General features: G+C 39.6%; 1 protein-coding gene across 1 annotated transcript in view; it reads right to left on the reverse strand.

The window, feature by feature from the left end:
* Positions 1-8,083: 8,083 nt before the first annotated feature.
* LOC139473610 (TBC1 domain family member 15-like) overlaps positions 8,084-21,481 on the reverse strand; it is a 39,636-nt gene continuing 26,238 nt past the window's right edge. Inside the window, exon 15 of the mRNA XM_071256282.1 lies at positions 8,084-11,063. Coding sequence (XP_071112383.1) covers positions 10,725-11,063 — 339 coding nt within the window. The 3' untranslated portion in view covers positions 8,084-10,724. The remainder of the gene's footprint in view (positions 11,064-21,481) is intronic.

The raw sequence follows: 21,481 nt of genomic DNA on the forward strand, positions 1-21,481 counted from the left end.
ACATGTACCCCATGTACTCCCTGGTGACATGTACCCCATGTACTCCCTGGTGACATGTACCCCTTGTACTCCCTGGTGACATGTACCCCTTGTACTCCCTGGTGACATGTACCCCATGTACTCCCTGGTGACATGTACCCCATGTACTCCCTGGTGACATGTACCCCTTGTACTCCCTGGTGACATGTACCCCTTGTACTCCCTGGTGACATGTACCCCTTGTACTCCCTGGTGACATGTACCCCATGTACTCCCTGGTGACATGTACCCCATGTACTCCCTGGTGACATGTACCCCTTGTACTCCCTGGTGACATGTACCCCTTGTACTCCCTGGTGACATGTACCCCTTGTACTCCCTGGTGACATGTACCCCTTGTACTCCCTGGTGACATGTACCCCATGTACTCTCTGGTGACATGTACCCCATGTACTCCCTGGTGACATGTATCCCTTGTACTCCCAGGTGACATGTACCCCCACAGTAGACAGTATGTGCTTCTTCCTTACTGAATGATGAAATACACTTCCAATACATGTAATACGTGTAATATTTTAATGAGTTTAGTTTCGTTATAACCGTAGTTTACTGTAATTTGCGTGTGCTCGTAGCGTCACTACCTCAAGCTACGACGGTCAGTATCAAATACTAGTATCCATGTCAAGCAAAAACAAAACATTACAGGCATATCGAATTCCTTTTGCTTTTAAGGAACAATACTTTTGTCGTAAAATAAAATTATTCTAGAAATATAAAACGTCAATGCTAGAAAATACCCAGTCTCGTTTTTCAACGAAACAGATTCCATTGGGCGTAAAATACAAAATAGCTGTGAAAATTATATGAATGAATGACTGAAAATCAATGATGACACCAGCTGTTCGCAAAGAGAGCAAGTCAGCCTCAGATGAATATACAATATAAGCTCCTACAATTCATGTGTGCAAGCTAGAACCTTGTCAACTACCCTCGTGTAAAATATCTGTTCATGAAGAACGGACTAACCGAGGGTAATGATATCTGGAACGGTTTCTGGAAAGGAAGTAGTTATTTGGATTCCAATAATGCACAGCGCCGGGAAAGGTACCATACATCATCATTTCCTTATAGAAATAAAATAGAAATAAAATAATCTATAAACATTTAATGAAGATAAAAACAATTGTTCAACAAGGTTTTATTTTATTTAAATGACAAAACCTTTCTGTTAAGGATAAAGCACTCCTGGGTTTTGGTTGAAAAACAAAACTGCGAGGAGTGTTTTATCCAACATATAAACCATCTCAAAACAATAAGAAAACATCGAGATACCTTATCTTGGCAATAGTGTGTCGTGGATGAAAGCATGCGGGAGAAAAACCAGGTGCAGCATACACAGAACGAAGTCATGACGTGTGTGTAAAATTTAACAACCATTCATCAAATGCCCCAGTGGCTCACAAAATGGACACAATATGCGAGGCTGCAGGTTCGATTCAGATTCACGTGATTTCGAATTTTCATATAAAAATATAGTGACTTCTAACCAATCAAAACTCAACATTATATTCATATCAAAAGGCCAGTTTATGAAAGATAAATTGTTAAACCTAGGTCTTACAATTCAAATGTAAAACCTCTGAGCAGTTCTCACTTGGAAGTAGTACTTCTTACAAGGTTACTATGAGATAGGAAGATGCTATTGACCAAAGTGGCAGGAGGTTTATATATAATCATAACAAGAAATCACTGCAAAATGCAGCGTCCATTGTTCAATTCGACTGTATTATAAGCATGTGTCAATGAATCACTCTCAAATAGGTTTCTAATGTAAAACTATTCGTATTTCGTCAGTTTGTAAAGAGTGGACAAATAAATAAGTGGTGAACAGCGAAGTTGTGACCACATTAACAGGGCGGTTCAGGTGGCATATGTCTGAGAAATCGACACAACAACATGGGGGTTGAGCACATGTGTCATTCAAGCAGCGCGCACAATTTGAGCCTGCGGAGTCATTTGAGCCTTGGATGAGTGATCTCAGCCTATGAGGCCTAGAAGACACTGAGACAACTTGAGGACATAAGACCTCGTCACGATAATACACATCTGTTAAGTTGCACTGGATATTAACAAGATCTGTTAAGTCCATAAGAGGTGGTTCATCACATCATGACACTTCCTCCGCTGATTCGGATGACTTATTGAACGTAAAATCAAGTTCAACACTCATTCGGTCACAAAAGACACGGATCCGCCCATCTCTCCCTTGAAGAAGGAAAGCTAAACTTTACCCCGACACTGGGGAAGCCACTGATGACAAAACCGACACCATTGAGGCAGTGAAGACAATTAAGTTGAGGTTAAATGACGCCATCGTACTCCATGCTCGGATGCAGGACAGATATATAGAACCTTGCATGATTTACGAACTACAAGCGTACAACTTTCACATTTACTCAACAACAAAAGTTCCTGTGACACAAATATTTTAGTGTATTTTTCAAACAAGTAAAGTTTGGTTTTCAATATTGCAGTACATGTATGGAATCAAGTCACAAAAACGCAACTGCTACAGAAAAGCATGCATTCCATGCAAAAGTTGACTTTTATGCAAGCCCCATGCATTTCAAAACCCAAGAATGGGTATAAAAACGTGTGTGGGATTCCATATGCATTGATCAGCATCGTGCTGACAACAACCACTCAGAAAAACAACAAAATTACGCAATTATTCAACATTACGAAATGACACGCCTGTCCGAAAATGAGCGTCTGCGAGCCATTGGTATGCTTGAAGCAGGATCGAGTCAACGTGATATTGCAAGACAATTTGACGTCAACAGAAACACCATTTGGTGTAGATTCACTCGTTTTCACCTCAGCCACAGCGATGGACGGATTCGAGTGTACCGACGTCGAGATGAACATTAAGTCAATCAATGTGTCATGGAAGAAGATCGTTTCGGGGGCGGCAGCGTTATGGTATGGGGTCGGAATACAGCAAGACAGAGGACCCGTTTGATAGTGGTAGAGGGAAATCTCAATGGACAGCGCTATCGCGATGAGATCATCGGCCTTGTTCTACCGTTTTTGCGTCGTCATAGCCCAGGCATTACCTTCCAACGCCCGGCCTCATATCACTCGACTTGTTCAGGTTTCTCTACAACAAAACCACGTGAATGTCATCCCCTGGCCAGCTCGCTCCCCTGATCTCTCACCAATCAAGCACAAGTGGGATGCGATGTGCCTTCGACGTCAACCACCTGTTTCACAGACACTCCAGGAACTTCAAAATATGCTCCAGCAGATATGGACAGATATCCCACAGGACTTTGTGCGACGCCTGGTCCATTCCATGAGACGAAGATGTGGTGCTTGCATCCCAACCAGAGGTGGACACACATGCTATTGTTCGTGTGTTTTTATGAAATCACGCATTTTCTGAAGTCAGTATGGCAAATTAAACCATTTGAACACTTACAGGAGTCTTTTATCTGTTGCAAACCTAAATTGTTTCAGATTTGGTAAAAAACATAACTTAGCATTAAATCTTATTCAATGTCACAGGAACTTTTGTTGTTCAGTATACTACAAATACATCAGAACTCTCATGGAGAGGATATTTTGAGGTTTCTTGTCAAATAACATGTTATCTCATCCAGTGACGTGACAGAATTGATATTTAAATTAGTGGCTCAACCACCAAGTTTTTGAGGTCATAAGATGGGATGAACCTGTTATTTGACAAGAAAGATTTATTATGAATTGACCTTATATGTCTTAGCCTGAATATCAGCATCAGTCAGGCAGACTGAAACTAGTTCTAGAAAACGGTGTAATTTCACTCAATTATATTTTATGTAAACATAGTAATCATCTCTAAATACACATGCAGTTCAAACGTCCAGTGTAGGCATTGCAGGTGTCAGTTGGGAATTGCATCTTTTCATCATGCCAAGTTCCACTGATCATAGGTAAACCGTGATGCCTGTAGTTCCTTCATTCTTCAGAAACACAAATACAAAGGAGGAAAACACAAATTATCAATTTTAAAAGTTTTATTTACATGAACTGTACATATGCAGATCAACTGCTGGCATCGCACTGTCACTAGCATAAAAGATTAATAAATCAACAGCTATAAAAATAGAAGGCTATACATGATTTGGTATTCTAGATGATCTGTTGTCAGTTCAATTAAAAATCTAAGTTTGGCAGTTTTAGTTTCTGTTTCCTCGATTTTCTGTTAAAAATAAGGAAAATAAAAGCAATATACTTAAACTTGCATTTCTTGTGATGATTATGAATGGTAACCTCTTCTGATGCATGTTAACACATCAGTACATATTTAGCAAATATATCAAGATTTGTTACATAAAGATACATCTCGTTCCAATCTCAGTCAGATCTTTACTTTCACTCAATACCCCTATTTGTTGATCTGATTTTAAGTGGATACGTTTGCTGTCTATCCTACTCTCATAAGCAATACATACTACTGCAATCTGTGCCAAAATGTCCCAAAAGCTGTTTGAGGCTACAAGCCCAAACTCTGCTCTCAGCATCATTTTCCATAAATTTAGTAGAATAGTTAATATTTCTGAGTTTACAGGACTGAACAGAGTGTTACTCAAGCTTCAAACTAGTGGCTAAAGTCGCAAGACTGCTACTTTAATAGAGAACTTTCTATTTAGAGAGAATTTCTTATTAACGTGGCATTGGCATACTAAGATCTTCCTGTAAAACGTTATCATCCTTTCATTCCACAATGGACATCATAGGTCATAGCTGGTCTGTGCCTGTCTTGAGGTATTAAAAACATTCCTTCCAAATCAAACTAAACATTCTTGAAGAAGCTGTAACTGTTTGCTTTTAAATACTCAACACAAGCCTATCATCCGTCACATGTGAAATTACTGTGACCAATTACACTTCCCAAAGTCAGAGCAGAGCAGTTCCTCCAATCACAAAGAAAACAGCAGTAATTGGTAGATGTGACTAAATAGTAAGACAACAACTGCCACCAACAGAAGTTACTGACAGCGTCAAATATTACTGTATATACCCCACCCTCAATTATCTGTATACCTCAATCCACAAATACCCTTGTCTCAGTAAATAGTCTAACACTTTCGAGTTACAAAAAGAGATTAATAATCTATGTTTTAAAAGTACTATTATGCATGTCATGAAAATTACATATCCTAAAGTTTGTTGGATGATTAGTAACAATGTGACTAGAATAACTTGATTACCATCATTCAAAATCTCCAAACCAAGTTATGATAAAAGTTAACTATAGTATATATTATACAAACAATTACTCTTAACAAGGACCCGAGGAACCAACCCGTGTTGGTCCGGTCAGACTGCCTAAGGGGTCAGCTCTGAGGGTCCTCCTTTTCCCATGTGTATTTCGTCAAGAGTAATCATTCATATTGTCTTACCGAAATTCTCTTTGAAGTTCATGCAGTCTTTCAAAAAAACATCCCCTGTTTCATTACAGTAACTTAGCTGCGAACTAAGAAATGTTTGTACCAGACATCATCTTGTTTTCTAGCAGACGAGTCAATATTCATCACATGATAGGTGATTACTGATCATGTGACAAATCAATAATCAAGGTCAGTGTCAGTTACAAGATTTCGGGGTCTACATTGAAATGTATTGTTTCGTCACTTGGTACAGATTACCCAAAGGAATTGCAAGATTCCTAAAAGAGGTATAACAATGACATTGGTTGCAGCAATATAAAGCAATTGGTTTGACACTAATCCCAATGTGTTAGAACATGCTATTACATCCAAGACAACACATACCAAGAAAAACAAGCCCATACCCCCTGGCTCAAAAGAGAATAAGCTCAGATGGTAGAAGATGAGTGAGTGAGTGAGTATGGTTTTACGCCGCTTCTAGCAATATTCCAGAAATGGGGTTCACACATTGTACCCATGTCGGGAATCAAACCTGGGTCTTTGTCGTGAAGAGCGAACGCTTTAACCACTAGGCTACCCGACCGCCCCTGGTAGAAGATGAAAGGATGTGATTGGTTGGTTTGTTGTTTAACGCCGCACTCAGCAATATTCCAGCTATATGACGGCGGTCTGTAAATAACTGAGTCTGGACCAGACAATCCAAGGATTGATATCATCAGCATCAATCCACACAATTGGGATCAATGACATGCATCAGCCAAGTCAGCGAGCCTGACCACCTGATCCCGTTTGTCGCTTTTTATGGCAAGCATTGGTTGCTGAAGACCTATTCTACCAGAAATATTCTACTAGTAAGGATATAAAGTGATGGAGGAGACAGATAATGTTATATTCTGTAATCATGTTTTATGAACTGTTATATAAATGGAGAAGGGTGAGAACACATTTTACCACAAGGTTAGTGGCTACAAGTGGATAATAGGTCACACTGGCTTGGATTTCCTGGAGACAAAGGACATTTTGAAAAACAAATAAACCTTGACTTATCATTTCCACTGTTTGAAAGGAAGCTGTTTGATTGGTCACGTTGAGTTACATGTTTCAATACTGAGTTTTCTTATGCTTTTCACAGATTCATGTATAGAAAATGTCCCAATAGACTGGGAGCACATTTTTGACATTACTGAGTCCTATTGACAGAGACAGAAATTATCTAAGACAAGTGTTGAATGAAAGTAAAAACAGACACACACCAAGCTAGCATAAAGAAACTAGAAAGTTGAATCAAAATTAATCAAATTGATTTCCTATATGCATTTCATTAGGCTAAGGGAGGCTAGTTCAAAAGTTTGATGTCTGATAAAAACTTCATTCCTTAAGTAAGGCAACACACTTACCCTCATTATGTTCCAGATCCCTACTTTTTTGTCCAGTGAACTATTACATGCCATGCCATACAGTAATCAGGAGAGTGGATCCATTGCAACAGTCTTAATGTCTGCAGAAAGTACAGGGTGATACAGGTTGCAGAAGTTTACCTCTTTCGTGAAACCCATAAACTCGAATCTGTGTGGTCGAAACAGTTTCTCGCACAGGTCTGTTTTAGTAAAGGTATGATAATCCACTCAGCTACCGATTTTATGAGCAAATTTGTCCTCCAATCAGAACCTAAGAGATTCAATATACGCAGTGACTTCAGAGCATATGAGAGAGTCCCTGGTTCCTGACAGGTGAGCCGGACAGGCATCCAATCACACTTCAACTCACTGATTATAGTCTTTGTCAGTTTTTATATATTTACCAAAGATTATTCATTTTGAATAGATAGATATTTGTACTGATAATACTCATATTTAAAACATACTTTCCCAAATATATTTCTTTCTATTTCTGTAAATGACCACACTATGAACTGGCTTAGTGTCGCACTGGACGTGAAACATGTTTCCAGCTGTAGGTAAGGGGCATGTATCTGACTACCTAACAACATGCACTAACACATGCTGCTGCACACGGTACTAACACATTCAAAATGCTTCAAAGTTTCAAGGCTATATAATTTGGAGTCAAAAAAGTATGTAAGAAAGTGACAAGGAATTGTAAAAATACCATAGATAACATACACAGCTCTAGTCTATAGACATGGCAGCACATCAGTGTGACCAGATAAACAAACTAGAGCATATGTCATTGTAATGGTTTCACAATGCTTGCAACTGTCATCTGATTTTCTATAGATGGAAAATGATGATGTATCCTTATATGTTCCTTCAAAGTGATAGTCCAAATATTTTGAGAACTGGTCTATTTTAGCAACCTCATAAAATCTACTGGAAATAAATGATAAAGAAATTAGAAAGAATTAGCTTTGAAAACTCCTTACAGCCTGTGATGCCCTATATGACCAACACCTTGCTGGGCTACTTGCACAGAGTGATCCCGACACAAGGACTTAGTTTAAGTACATACCATCAGTGAAGATCTGTATGTCTATGTACCATAACATGTACAAACCCATCACAAGTACATCCTGTCCCCAAGAACATGGGCACAGCATATCTGACCATATGTTGTACCCTGGCTTACATGATGACAAAGCGAAAGCTACTATCCTAGATGTCTTCTCAACTGTTCTGTTGAAAATTACCCCCCCACCCCACCCCCCCGAGATGGGACATCTTATCCCCAATAATATAAAATAGGAAAAGTATCCAAGGAAATAATGTTACAAGTAACATATTACAAGTTTAAGTTAATTCTTTCAAGCAATGAAACTCCAACTCTATTCAAATTCACAGCTCCTGAGAACTAACGTATATATAGATATGTATGATTGTTGAAGTAGGTGCATACCAATGTTATTAAAATCAGATCTTTTTCTCCCGACACGATATCCCTCTGCGTGAAGACATGATAACGCCTCCATTATCCATGAGGTCAAAGCAGGTAAACTTTCTGATGAGTGTCCAGGCTTCTAAACTATCGGTACATTAAGTGTACCATTCAGACCAGCATATCTGCATTTTGTCTCTTGAAACAAATTTAAACAACCTTCCTAAAATGTACATAGCAAAGGTGTAATACTTAAGCACTATTTGCATCCTGTCAGGGTTTTCTTTTTCTAAAATAGAAATTTCCTTTTCAATGTAGTGAAGAAATGGCTATAAATCATTTTTGGAAGCTGACATCTGATTGTCTGAAGAACCCATGGATCTTTCATTTAGCCCGGGTGCTCAAAGTCACTCAGGGTTAACCTGAACACAGATCTCTGGAGGTGTCTTTAGATGTTGGTGCAGAGACGTATCGGAGGGAAACACCTGATTTTAGTGACATTTAGGAGCATACTTAATGTTTAGCGCCCCCCTCTAGGTAGTGGTTCAAGATTCTCAGTATCATACGGTTGTATCTTCAAAATCTACATGACATGCAAGAAAGAACACAGGCTACACATATACACCAGGTTGTTTCAAAACTGCACTGGTCACAGTCATACACTATCTGAAGGAACAAAAACATTGTATGTTAGTATCACATAATAAATGGTCAATGACCATTTTCATTGTCCAGAGACAATCACATGATATTGTAATCATTCATTCCAGCATCTACGGTCAACATATGGATTATGACCTTAGATGATAAATAGTATTGGTGCAGAAAATTAGTAAGGAGAAATGTCTTACTTTCATGCAATAATCTAGCATTACAGATATACTCCTTCATTAAACACAATCATGCTGTTTTCCTGAATGCAATCTCATCAGTTAAATCAGCATCAATAATGTATTGCACCTGAATCAAAGCTTTAGTAACATATCTGAAGCAAATTTACATCCCTTTGTGCTCACAACATTCACAAACTCTTGACTTTCAGGCTCATCATTCATCAACACTTTCATCATCTTGTTTCTCACACAAGCTGCATAAAATATCTTTAGACACAAGAGAAGAGATCAGATATTCACTATCACCATAAACATGGATAAATTAATCTTACATTTTGATTAAATACTGTTTTAAAAATGGACATAAAGCATGATGAACAGAGTCCTGCAAACTTGCTGTTACGGCCTGAGTTCTTGCTGACAATTGGTGTGCATATGGTCAAAAAACACATGACCAAAGGCACAAAAAGAAAGAAGCACATGGCTGTACACCAGTGTGATGTGATAACATTTAAGCCAGAAAGCAGTGTGCCATGAAGACAAGCTACCTGTCACAGCACACTGCACCTCTGCAGCTGTAGTGTGGAGCATGTTGGTGAGCAACAGATCCATATGCATTGTCAACAGGAAGAAACTAACTAGTTGTACCAGACCTTCAGGGCATACACTTTCACAGGCACCCAACATATACAAATGTCAACATATTCAATCATGTACAAGCATTGTAAAAATCACGGAATACAAATTAACATCTGGTTAAAGAAAATAATAGAGCATACTTTGAATTATAAGAAAATATTGAAAATCAACACCTATTGTACCTACATGTAATTCTTGAGAAATAAAATATCCTACATGATCATCTCAACATAATCAATCTGACAAAAGTCTATTTACAAACACGAAGTGATACACCCTTAATCATAGGTGACAAGCTCACATTCTTTGAAACACTGATAACAACATGATATTCTAGCATCCAAGGTATAAAGATGTTTTTCTCAATATCCAAGCTGTAACAAGCTGTATGACTATGTATCCCTGCTTTGTATGCAAGATAACAAGACATTTTTGTTACGCAAGGCAACATTGTCCTTGTATTTTCTGTATTCTAGGTAACGTCATGACATAATCTGAATCCAAATTAAATGGCTGACACTTTTTGTATTCCAGGTAACAATAAATAAGGCTCCAGGACACTCAACCACAGTGAAATACAAACACACCTCTCTCTCTCTCTCTTTCTGACACAACCCGTACATATAGGACTAGGAAGAGCATCAAGGCATATGATGGCTGCAGACTGGTCAATGTTACCCGATCACTATGTGTCCCTCATCTTGGCTTCCCATAGCATATGTTACATACAAAAGCATTTTGAGATGGCATATTTGTAATAGCTTAACACATCTGGCCCAACATAATGACCTGGTTAAGACATGCATAAGAAACGAGTGGAAGGAAACACGTTTTTCAATACAGTTCCACAGAAAGTGTTTCTGGTTTGAATACATTGTTGGAGAGAAGTATAATTATTGACACTTGACCGAAATACGGAATGGATGTTGGGGATGTGACCAGCTTACCACATGTACATAGGCCTGCTTCCAGCATCTTGTGCCATACCTGGCATTTATCACAGTGTTTAGTGGTAGTAGTTGGTCACCCCTGCATCAGCTGTCTCAGCCAGGATTTCAATGCTGCTATCATCAGGCGTCGTGACTGACGAGCTGCAGTTACTGGTACCATTTGTAACATTGAGTCCGCGAAGCTCCAGACGAGGACTGCTCTCATAGTTGATAGGGGTGCTGGCTGGCGTGCTACGTGATGACGAGGAGGTCGAGTGCCCGGGAGACGTTGCCAGACCAAGAATTTCTTTGACAGTCTGTGGCAGCTTCTTGTAGGCCTTCAGTTGCAGGAAGATGCCTTCCGCCTTCCGTAACGTGTCATCCAGGGCGATTGACAAGCTGATGTCATTGATGTGCTGAAATGTACCACAGGTCATTACTTTTCTATATCATTCAGATCAAACCACCTGGAAGATGAAAACCTGAGATCATTATCTGAAACAGATCAGTGGAGCATACGTAACTCCAGTGACTTAGTCAGAAGATACAGTGCAAATTAATGACTTGCTAATGAGAACTTGGCATCAGCTATATGCACAACAGTCATATATTAATATAAGTATACTTATCCGGAAACAACATATTGCAATTTGTTCTCTTCACTCATGTAATACAGAACCCAAAACATTCCTGTTCTACATCCGGGGAGCCTGTTGCCCTTGCTTACCAATCAGAGTTATCTGTCCTTGATCCCTCACTGCCTTCCCATCAGCACCTATCTTCATATCCATACATGTGACAGACTGGTGTGCCCGAGTCTTGTTGTGTCAGGATAAGTATACTAATATCATGAATATGACTAATAGTTCATATTTTTATCCTGATACAACATATTCCAGTGTTTATCCCACAGATGCTGGCAGGGTCAGCAGCTTGCAGTGTTGGATTGGATTGGACTAACCTAAGCAACTACCCTCTTCACTAATCCTGAATAACCTGTCACAACCCTACTCTAACATGCAAAGCTATGATACATGGTCAAGTACATGTACGGCTCCTGATACTTGACATAAGGATCGAAACTTCCAAGATGTGGCAAATAGCAACAAGAGCACAACAATCCCTGAAAACATTTATTGTGACACAAGGGAAACATTTCGTCAGCACTCAGCAGTGGCTGGATTGGAAATTATTTGTAGCTTATAACAACAAAATCCCAAAATTTCATATCAGCAGTGTCATCAGTAATGGGGCATGAAGATACTGCTGACTTGTCATGACTTATACCTACTCCTTGGTCCACAGTCCTTCAAGTCTGATATTCCACTGCCTGCCATTTATCCCCGGTTGTAAGTCCCTATGGTGCTACTCCATAACTTCTTGGCTTTTAGAAGAAATAACAAGTAGTATCTGATGAACTGAGGCATCACCTACACAGGCTCCCGTCCTCTTGCCTTACAGTAGGCTGTGAAAGAGTCCTCTTTAGTGTCATAGGACATTCCAGTGGAATTCCTGTGTGTCCACACAATGGCCTGTGCTTCTCTGATGAACCCACCAGCCATTAATGCCTTTGCAGATGTTCCACATGTGCCGAGCCAACGATCTTGGGCTGAACGTGCCCAGGGTGGATTTTCCATGACTAGGCTTCCTGTTGACAACACATTAACCAACTTGAAGTTGGATGAAGTTGCCACTTTGATGGGCTGGACTGGTGTTGTCTTGACAGGATGAGAGTGACGACATTTGTCAGGCCAGGGATCAGGGGAGCCCTGGCATGAACTGGAATGTTCTGTCAAAGATAATTCTGTGCTCCCCACCTACAACACTCACTACTCACACAATCCTCACAAAAAACAATACGACAGTGACTTGTAAACATTCGAGTCTGGACCAGACAATCCAGTGACACTTCAGCTCATTTATCAACCATGTTGAAATTACAAATAATATGTTAATTTTGAATTTTTTATCTACTGAGTACAAGTGTCAGAGACTAAAAGAAATATGTTCATTTTGCAAAACAGTGGGGGCCAGTTTTGCTGTAGTGTGCCACTGTGGAGTTGTCAGTGGAGACCAGACAAGGACTCAGGTGCCCTTCCAGCTTTGTTTCCTGTGAGCTATCGCCAGTATAAGGGATAAGAACTAAAGGCTACTTATGTGCCGTTTTGACTGACTTGACTGCACACCTGAGACTGAGAGGGGGTCCACATGACCTCCTCAATCCTGTAGTGATGCGTCGGGAAAGAGGTGGTGAGTTGGAGTCTCTCGGTCTCTCTGAGTTTGACTCTAGAAATTGTCTCACAATAAGAATATCAGATCTGGATGTTTCTGGTGGATCAATGGCTGGAGATGAAGACGTCTTCTCCTTGTGGCGTCCTGCACTGACTTTAACAATCCTAACAGACACTGCCAGTCATGGAACGGACACTGAAAAATCAATTATTGCATCTTCAGTCGTTTGACCAGTGGAACCATTAGGTGGCCCTTGATGGTGTTAAACAGGCCTCCTATGAACTGAAGTAACAAAAATGGGACATGGTCCAAATTTCTCATTTCATCTGCCATCATTTTAACTTATCCTGCATTACTCCTTAATGCATCTTTATCACATGGTACAGCGCAGGGCACACCTTTAGATGCGTTCCTAAGTGACATAAACTCTGCAGTAGTTCACGGCAGTAGTTGAGCACATCACTTGCACAGATCTGTAACTACTTCGACCAATCCTGCCCATGAGAAGTTGAAGCTGTATCCAGTAGATAAGGCTGAATATATATGAAACTTTGGTCTGAAAGATCACACTGTATGAAGTGAGGAGATCATTTCCATCCCTTTCTTATACCAATGTGACAATGAAGTTACGTGCTTCGTTTGACCGCTTGTCATTGGAAGGTGACGTATCAGTCATGGGAAAAATTATAAGATTGACGACATATCTAGTAGATAAGGGTGAATATAAATAATTCTTTTGTCTGAAAGATCGTACTGTACGATGTACGGTGATTGTTTCCATTCCCTGGGCATCATATATTGAGGTGACGATGAAGGGTGGTGCCTCGTTACAACACAATTCTGTCAAATGTCTACTCGATCGTGAATGTGTGATGGTCTTCAGGTTTTGGTACAGATCATGTCTACCAAAAGCCACATGAAACAAATTCTACAAGAGTACGGACACCGATCAGACAGGGAGAATTCTTGCAAACTTTCACAGAACCCTCACCATGAGGCCAGGCGCTGCGGAGGAGTTGAGGAAAACTTCAAACTTCTGTTGAAGGAAAGAGTGTCCATTGACCACTCGGATTTCGTGAGGGTTGGTGGGGGATCCAATCCAGCTGTCTCAAAATCCTGCAGAATAAGAGCACAAGGAGATTGTGTTATGGCTATCTTCTGTCTGCGAGGTCATCCTATGAGTGTGCCATGTCTACCACCTCCAACACCTGGATGGGGAAATTATCCTTCCTCAAACGAAGAACCTTGAACGCCGGCGATAAAGATAATATTGCAAATTCTTCCATCCTTCCATCAGACCATTCAGACCATCCTTAAGCATCAGGTCCAGCTGAATGGTGGTAGGCATTGACAAAATAGTGTGTGGTTTATCCACACCCAGTAGCGTGGAGAGCAGCTGCTCGGGCGCGCTGGGGCGGGCACTGATGACAGGTGGTACACACATGTGGGAAGGCTGATCTCTGGGTTGTTGGCGCCAGCACTGGGGTTGTCACAGACGTGTAGATAGGTGTAGCATCAGTGTGGTCATCGGCGTCTGGAGTACTGTCGTCTCTGGAGTAGTCACAGGCAGCTGTACAGATGGTGTTTGCACGGTTAACGTAGATAGAAGAGATGCAAGGGAGGCCGATCTAGAGGGGTAGACGCTGGTACTGCAGGATAAGTTAAGAAATAGGTCCTTAGGAACTCATTCTTACATTCTTCTCATATCCTTCACACAATTACGACCACTTTTCAGTTGGAGAAACATGAATTTAATCTCCCTTGCATACAAGTGAAATGTCGCCAATATAACCAGCTACTGCCACATTATTCTGGACAGTTAACATGCTGTTCCGTCTTAAACTGATGATTGCACTGAATGAATAAGATTGTATGACCGACTTAAGAAATTAACACAATTTGTGACAAGGCAGGGATCACCTATTAATAAGTGCAGTCTCCTCACTGCTTCCTGGTCATGAGGAATCTCTACAAGGGTAAAGGCGTTGTAGCCAAAGGAAACTGTCACGAGGAATCCCTAGAAGCCTAAAGGCGTTGTAGCCAATGGAAACTGTCACGAGGAATCCCTAGAAGCCTAAAGGCGTTGTAGCCAATGGAAACTGTCACGAGGAATCTCTAGATGCCTAAAGGCATTGTAGCCAATGGAAACTTATGAAGAATCTCTAGAAGCCTAAAGGCGTTGTAGCCAATGGAAACTGTCACGAGGAATCTCTAGAAGCCTAAAGGAACTGTAGCCAATGGAAACTGTTATGTGGAATCCCTAGAAGCCTAAAGGCGTTGTAGCCAATGGAAACTGTCACGAGGAATCTCTAGAAGCCTAAGGGCACTGTAGCCAATGGAGGCTGTTATGAGGAATCCCTAGAAGCCTAAGGGCACTGTAGCCAATGGAGACTGTTATAAGGAATCCCTAGAAGCCTAAAGGCACTGCAGCCAATGGAAACTGTCACAAGGAATCTCTAGAAGCCTAAAGGCGTTGTAGCCAATGGAAACTGTCACAAGGAATCTCTAGAAGCCTTAAGGTGTTGTAGCCAATGGAAACTGTCACGAGGAATCTCTAGATGCCTGAAGGCATTGTAGCCAATTGAAACTGTTATGAAGAATCTCTAGAAGCCTAAAGGCGTTGTAGCCAATGGAAACTGTCACGAGGAATTTCTAGATGCCTAAAGGCTTTGTAGCCAATGGAAATTGTTATGAAGAATTTCTAGAAGCCTAAAGGCATTGTAGCCAATGGAAACTGTCATGAGTGAGTGAGTGAGTTTGGTTTTACGCCGCTTTTAGCAATATTCCAGCAATATCACGGCGGGGGACACCAGAAACGGGCTTCACACATGAAACTGTCATGAGGAATCTCTAGATGCCTAAAGGCATTGTAGCCAATGGAAACTGTTATGAGGAATCTCCAGAAGCCTAAAGGCATTGTAGCCAATGGAAACTGTTATGAGGGATTTCCGGAAGTCTAAAGGCATTGTACCGAGGAATCTCTAGAAGCCTAAAGGCGCTGTAGCCAATGGAAACTGTCACGAGGAATCTCTAGAAGCCTAAAGGCACTGTAGCCAATGGAAACTGTTATGAGGAATCCCTAGAAGCCTAAAGGCACTGTAGCCAATGGAAACTGTCACAAGGAATCTCTAGAAGCCTAAAGGCACTGTAGCCAATGGAAACTGTCACGAGGAATCTCTAGAAGCCTAAAGGCATTGTAGCCAGTGGAAACTGTTATGAGGAATCCCTAGAAGCCTAAAGGCACTGTAGCCAATGGAAACTGTCACGAGGAATCTCTAGAAGCCTTAAAGGGGATGTGTACACGCAAAAATCACTTTCTTTCTTGTTTTAAACAAAACGCAATTTTAGAATTAGTTAGTATCAGTGTTTGAAAATATACACTCATTTTTCTCACAGTCAATGTAGCGACCTCACAATAAGTGTGAAAATGTCATGCCATTATGAGGCCTTCATTTTCCGAGCTAAACAGGCCTGAGTTATCCCCCTTAGATTATGACGTAATTGGTGCCAATTTAACTGGGTCCCTGTCTTGTCACAATGCAAAAGAAATCAAGTACCAGTTTATGGTGAGACAAAATGGCATCCGATACCTTGCCTGGTCCGAAGAAGTTCCCTTGACCCTTCAAGAAATCGCAAAACCATACGATTTTGAACCAAAACGACCAAGCTTCGCGGTATGGAAACGATGAAAATCAAGTGGAAACAAGAGAAGACCCACATCACCTAATTTGTCACCCGACCCCGACTCGACCTCTACACAATTAGGCCTACGATCGACAACGTGGTAAGAATAACACTTTGATGTGTGTATACCTAAATTACCTATATGCTCATTATCAGAGGCGGAAACGTAATATTCTAAGAGATTTTTGTCACGCATGGTGACCCTCATGCTTCGTCAACAGGCCTATTCATCCTGTCTCACCCTATTACGACCCTATCGCCGGTATCGGCATTGTTGTCAATCTGAGTTTGTCTGTATTAGGTGTAACTATTCCCACCACCTATAGGCTATAGATCAATGCTACTTGCCAATATCAAGAAACAAATACAATCTGTCGCCAAACGTTGTCTCAACACGATTACAGTGTTTACTCATTAGGCCTACCAGCTGATGAGGAGACCATATGCTTAGAGTAACACGAAAATGGGGTACGTTTCTAAAGTCGGTTGCCGAGTAGAAACGTTCTGGGGGAAAAAAAGATTCTCTTTGATTTGTTCCCATCCGAGTTCAAAATACTTGCCATATTTATTGATAAGTAACTGGATGTCGTACTTCACACTTCACACCGTCCCCGTTTGAAAGTAAAAAGATAGATCACTCCATTGATGTGTTTAGTGTTTGAAACCAGTTACTGCAGTAGGCCTACAGTATCTTATTCTATTTAATAGATAATTGGTTATTGGTATGTTTTGAAAACCATTCATAGAAAATGCATTGCAACTTTGAAGGGAAACTATTTATCATCTATTGTGAGGCCAGATTTTTTTAAAAATGTTTAGAAACTATGAAAAAGAAGAAATATCTAATATATAATTAATTATTAAAAACAGAGGGTTGTTTAACTGAGTGGACCAGATATATGTAAAATGTTTACAAGAAGCTCATTTACTGTCACAATCAATACATATAAATTATCTAAGAAACTATAAGTAAAACTTGTTGAATATTAGTGAAAAATATTTGAAAGTGGAAATTTGGACCTCCCGACCTGACCTTTTGAGCAAAATGTCTGTAACAATCACCCCCTAAAATGCAAATGAAATATGAATCATTTTTTTTAAATGAGTGAGTGAGTAGGGTTTTACGCTGCTTTTAGCAATATTCCAGCAATATCACAACTGGGGGACACCAGAAAAGGGCTTTACATGTTGTGCCCATGTGGGGAATCGAACTTGAGTCTTCAGTGTGACGATCGAACGCTTTCACCACAAGGCTACCCCACCACCCTTTTTTATATTAACACTTGAAATAAAGTTTAGAAAACATATAATATGATTTACATTCATCAATTTATTTTATTATGCATTTTAAGATCTATCATGCACAACAAACAAATCTGACAAGGAAAATAAATCTCCAGTACCATAAATGTTTATTTTTGCCAGCAAGTTGTGAAAGCATATGTAACTTGTAAGGTTATTAACTTACATCAGTGATATTGAAACATGCCCACAATATTTCAAGAGGTATTCAAACCTATAGTAATAAACACATCATGTCAACATGATAGAACTATAAACTGTTTTGGTATTTATTGAATTATTAACATGTAATAAAAATTATGCATATATCATCAATACAAGTTACTTCTTTTTAGGCATCCCTCCAGATTAAATGACAAAAATATATATGTAAATGGTATGATATTTTTTGTAATGTTGTGTATAGCTTGACTAATAAAAGACACTTTTTCATTTCAGAATCTATGTACACCTCATAAACAAGAGGTTCATTTTGGGGATTTGCAGAAATAGTTGAAGAATCAGAGAAAAGGTATTCCATCTTGTGTTGTCGAGGTGATTTGTGAAAGATTTGCATCTGATGTATGTAATGTTTTTCTCTATGCTCATTAAAATAAACTTTTTTCATTGAAATCTTGTTTTATGGTCTCTGACAACAATCAGCCTTTGCTGTTTCATTTGATAAGTTTCTGTAATACAGGATGGCTGATGCTGGATTAGGTAGTTTTGGGCAAGGGCAAAGGCTGGGGAAAAGACTGAAGAAAATATCACAAGCACTGGCTAAATGCTCAGTGGCAACTTGTTAGTGCACTGGTTGACTAATTCAAAAGTACAGCTCTCTTGTTGTCTGAAGCACTGTACCTCACAAGACACTCTAATATTTTATGACCCTGCATGAAAATAAACACAATTTGCACACAATGAAAATGGATCTCAACACCAGGGATTTCTTCTGACATCGGTTGGGCAGGATACTCTCACATTTCGCAAACACCTGGTATTATCACTATTTGATAGCGATTCATTAACACGTGCTCATGATTTAGTCAGAATTGTACCATCGACTTTGTTTTTTACAGAGATTTCATATGAATATGGAAAGGGTTTCGTCGCATGTATACTCTTCCATATAATCATTGTGGGACCTGAAAAATATAAAAATAATTTTAACATAAATTTGTCAAAATAATATGTACACTGACTAAATAATTATAAAAGAAGGTGGTAATAATCTTCAGCAGTGTTAGGCATGTCACTGGGTGCCTGAATACAAATATCATCAGTTAACTGTGTACAAATTGTATCAGATGTAAACTTTTATATGTCATTCACAGTATACTTTCATTTGTCATCCACACTACACTTTTCCAACAAAAGACAACAATATAGAATATAATAGATACACAAAATAGTTTAATACAGAAATTATTTGCATAAAGTATTTACATTGTGTGATTATTTATTGTCAAAATATTATTTTGTACCTCATACTGTGAAGCCCGGTGTGCCATGCTTCTGGTGTACATTGGACAGCGACTGTACACCATGATGGACTGGGGACCTGTACTTTCTGGGCAGCGGTGTCTGGCATGACTTGGCTCGAAACTTCATATTTGAAAGATACAACATAGAAACATTAACACTTTTGTCATCTATATCTCACTATCACAAAATAAAAAATGGTAACTTGATTTTTTTCATGTGTACATGTGTGTGAATTGCATTGAACATGGAATTTGAATATTTTGGGTGGTGGGTGGGTGATGATTTTGGATAGTGACTGGATATTTTGTCAGCTACAAACCAACAAAACCAGATATCTTTTTAAATAAAAAAATATATAAAGCCTAAATAAAAAAAATAAACATGTGGCAACGATGTATTTTCAACAGTTTCAACAGTCTGAATCAAAATGAATGTACATGATTATTTAAAGATTAGGTACACACACAAACACGCACACACAGAATTTCAATGAGTTTATATAATTCCTGAGTTATTATAAAGTTTATTAATTACCGAAATGAGATGATTTGTGTTAATTCCAGACGGGAATGGCTGTAAAACTAAAACATTACGTAACACAACTTACTCCATCAACAGGAGTTTGCTGCATACTGCAACGATCAGCTGATCAGGAGTATCAACATAACCATGCAGGAAGTGAACATGTGAACGAGACAACATCGCGGATATCCATGATTATCAAGTGAAACTATGTACAAATATCACCCTACCCCTGCTAATATAGATTTCTTAAATACTACTGTGGTTAGAAGAAACAAAACAGCAAACTTACCTGATCGAGTTTCTTCAACTTTACGGCGTTTGTTTACAAAAACATCCCAGCCAGGGTCTTGATGAGAGTGCTGTCCCTTTAGCCCGTTTCCATATAAGGTTCATACACCATCCGCTTCCGATCAGTTTCAGCACAGGACCGTATGTAACTAATAATAGTAACAAAAACGGCCTTCGACCTCGTCTATAGTTTTTTGGCGAGTTTTTTCTTATTGTTATTATTAGTTACAAATGGTCCTGTGGTTTCAGAACCAGCAGGTATCTAAACTCTCACAGAAGACGACAGCAACTCAGCAAGAGCCAATATGCGCAACACAAATGAACGAATAAGCGCAATTCATACAACAGACCTTTCCAACCACAATCGCGAATCTTACAGTATGTTATCCATGCATTGTTGTCTTCTCAGTCGCGATTTTGGAAAACGAAATGATTTTAGAGTAATTGTGCTTAGCGTTGTATCTTGGACAGCTCGGCACAGAACAAAACAATAGGGTGCGCATCTGAGAAGATAGAACCACACCTCTACATACACCACGTGAATCGCGTCTAATAAAGTCTTATGACGTCATTCCTTTATCAATTGGCACCAATGACATCATATTGCAAGGGGCATAAGCCATGGTGTGTTTATTATGGAAATAGAACTCTCTGTAAATGTGAAAAATATTAACCGATTTTATGAATAAAATAAATAAGATACGTGTGATATTTTCGGCGTTGTAGCCAATGGAAACTGTCACGGGGAATCCCTAGAAGCCTAAAGGCATTGTAGCCAATGGAAACTGTTATGAAGAATCTCTAGAAGCCTAAAGGCGTTGTAGCCAATGGAAACTGTCACGAGGAATCTCTAGATGCCTAAAGGCATTGTAGCCAATGGAAACTGTAATGAGGAATTCCTAGAAGCCTAAAGGCATTGTAGCAAATGGAAACTGTTATGAGGAATTCCTAGAAGCCTAAAGGCATTGTAGCCAATGGAAACTGTCACGAGAAATCTCTAGAAGCCTAAAGGCATTGTAGCCAATGGAAACTGTCACGAGGAATCTCTAGATGCCTAAAGGCGTTGTAGCCAATGGAAACTGTTATGAAGAATATCTAGAAGCCTAAAGGCGTTGTAACCAATGGAAACTGTTATGAGGAATTCCTAGAAGCCTAAAGGCGTTGTAGCCAATGGAAACTGTCACGAGGAATCCTTAGAAGCCTAAAGGCATTGTAGCCAATGGAAACTGTTATGAAGAATCTCTAGAAGCCTAAAGGTGTTGTAGCCAATGGAAACTGTCACGAGGAATCTCTAGATGCCTAAAGGCACTGTAGCCAATGGAAACTGAGATGAGGAATT

Source organism: Haliotis cracherodii, unplaced genomic scaffold (assembly GCF_022045235.1).
Source record: "Haliotis cracherodii isolate W230 unplaced genomic scaffold, xgHalCrac1.p SCAF_3, whole genome shotgun sequence".
NCBI classification, from domain to species: domain Eukaryota; kingdom Metazoa; phylum Mollusca; class Gastropoda; order Lepetellida; family Haliotidae; genus Haliotis; species Haliotis cracherodii.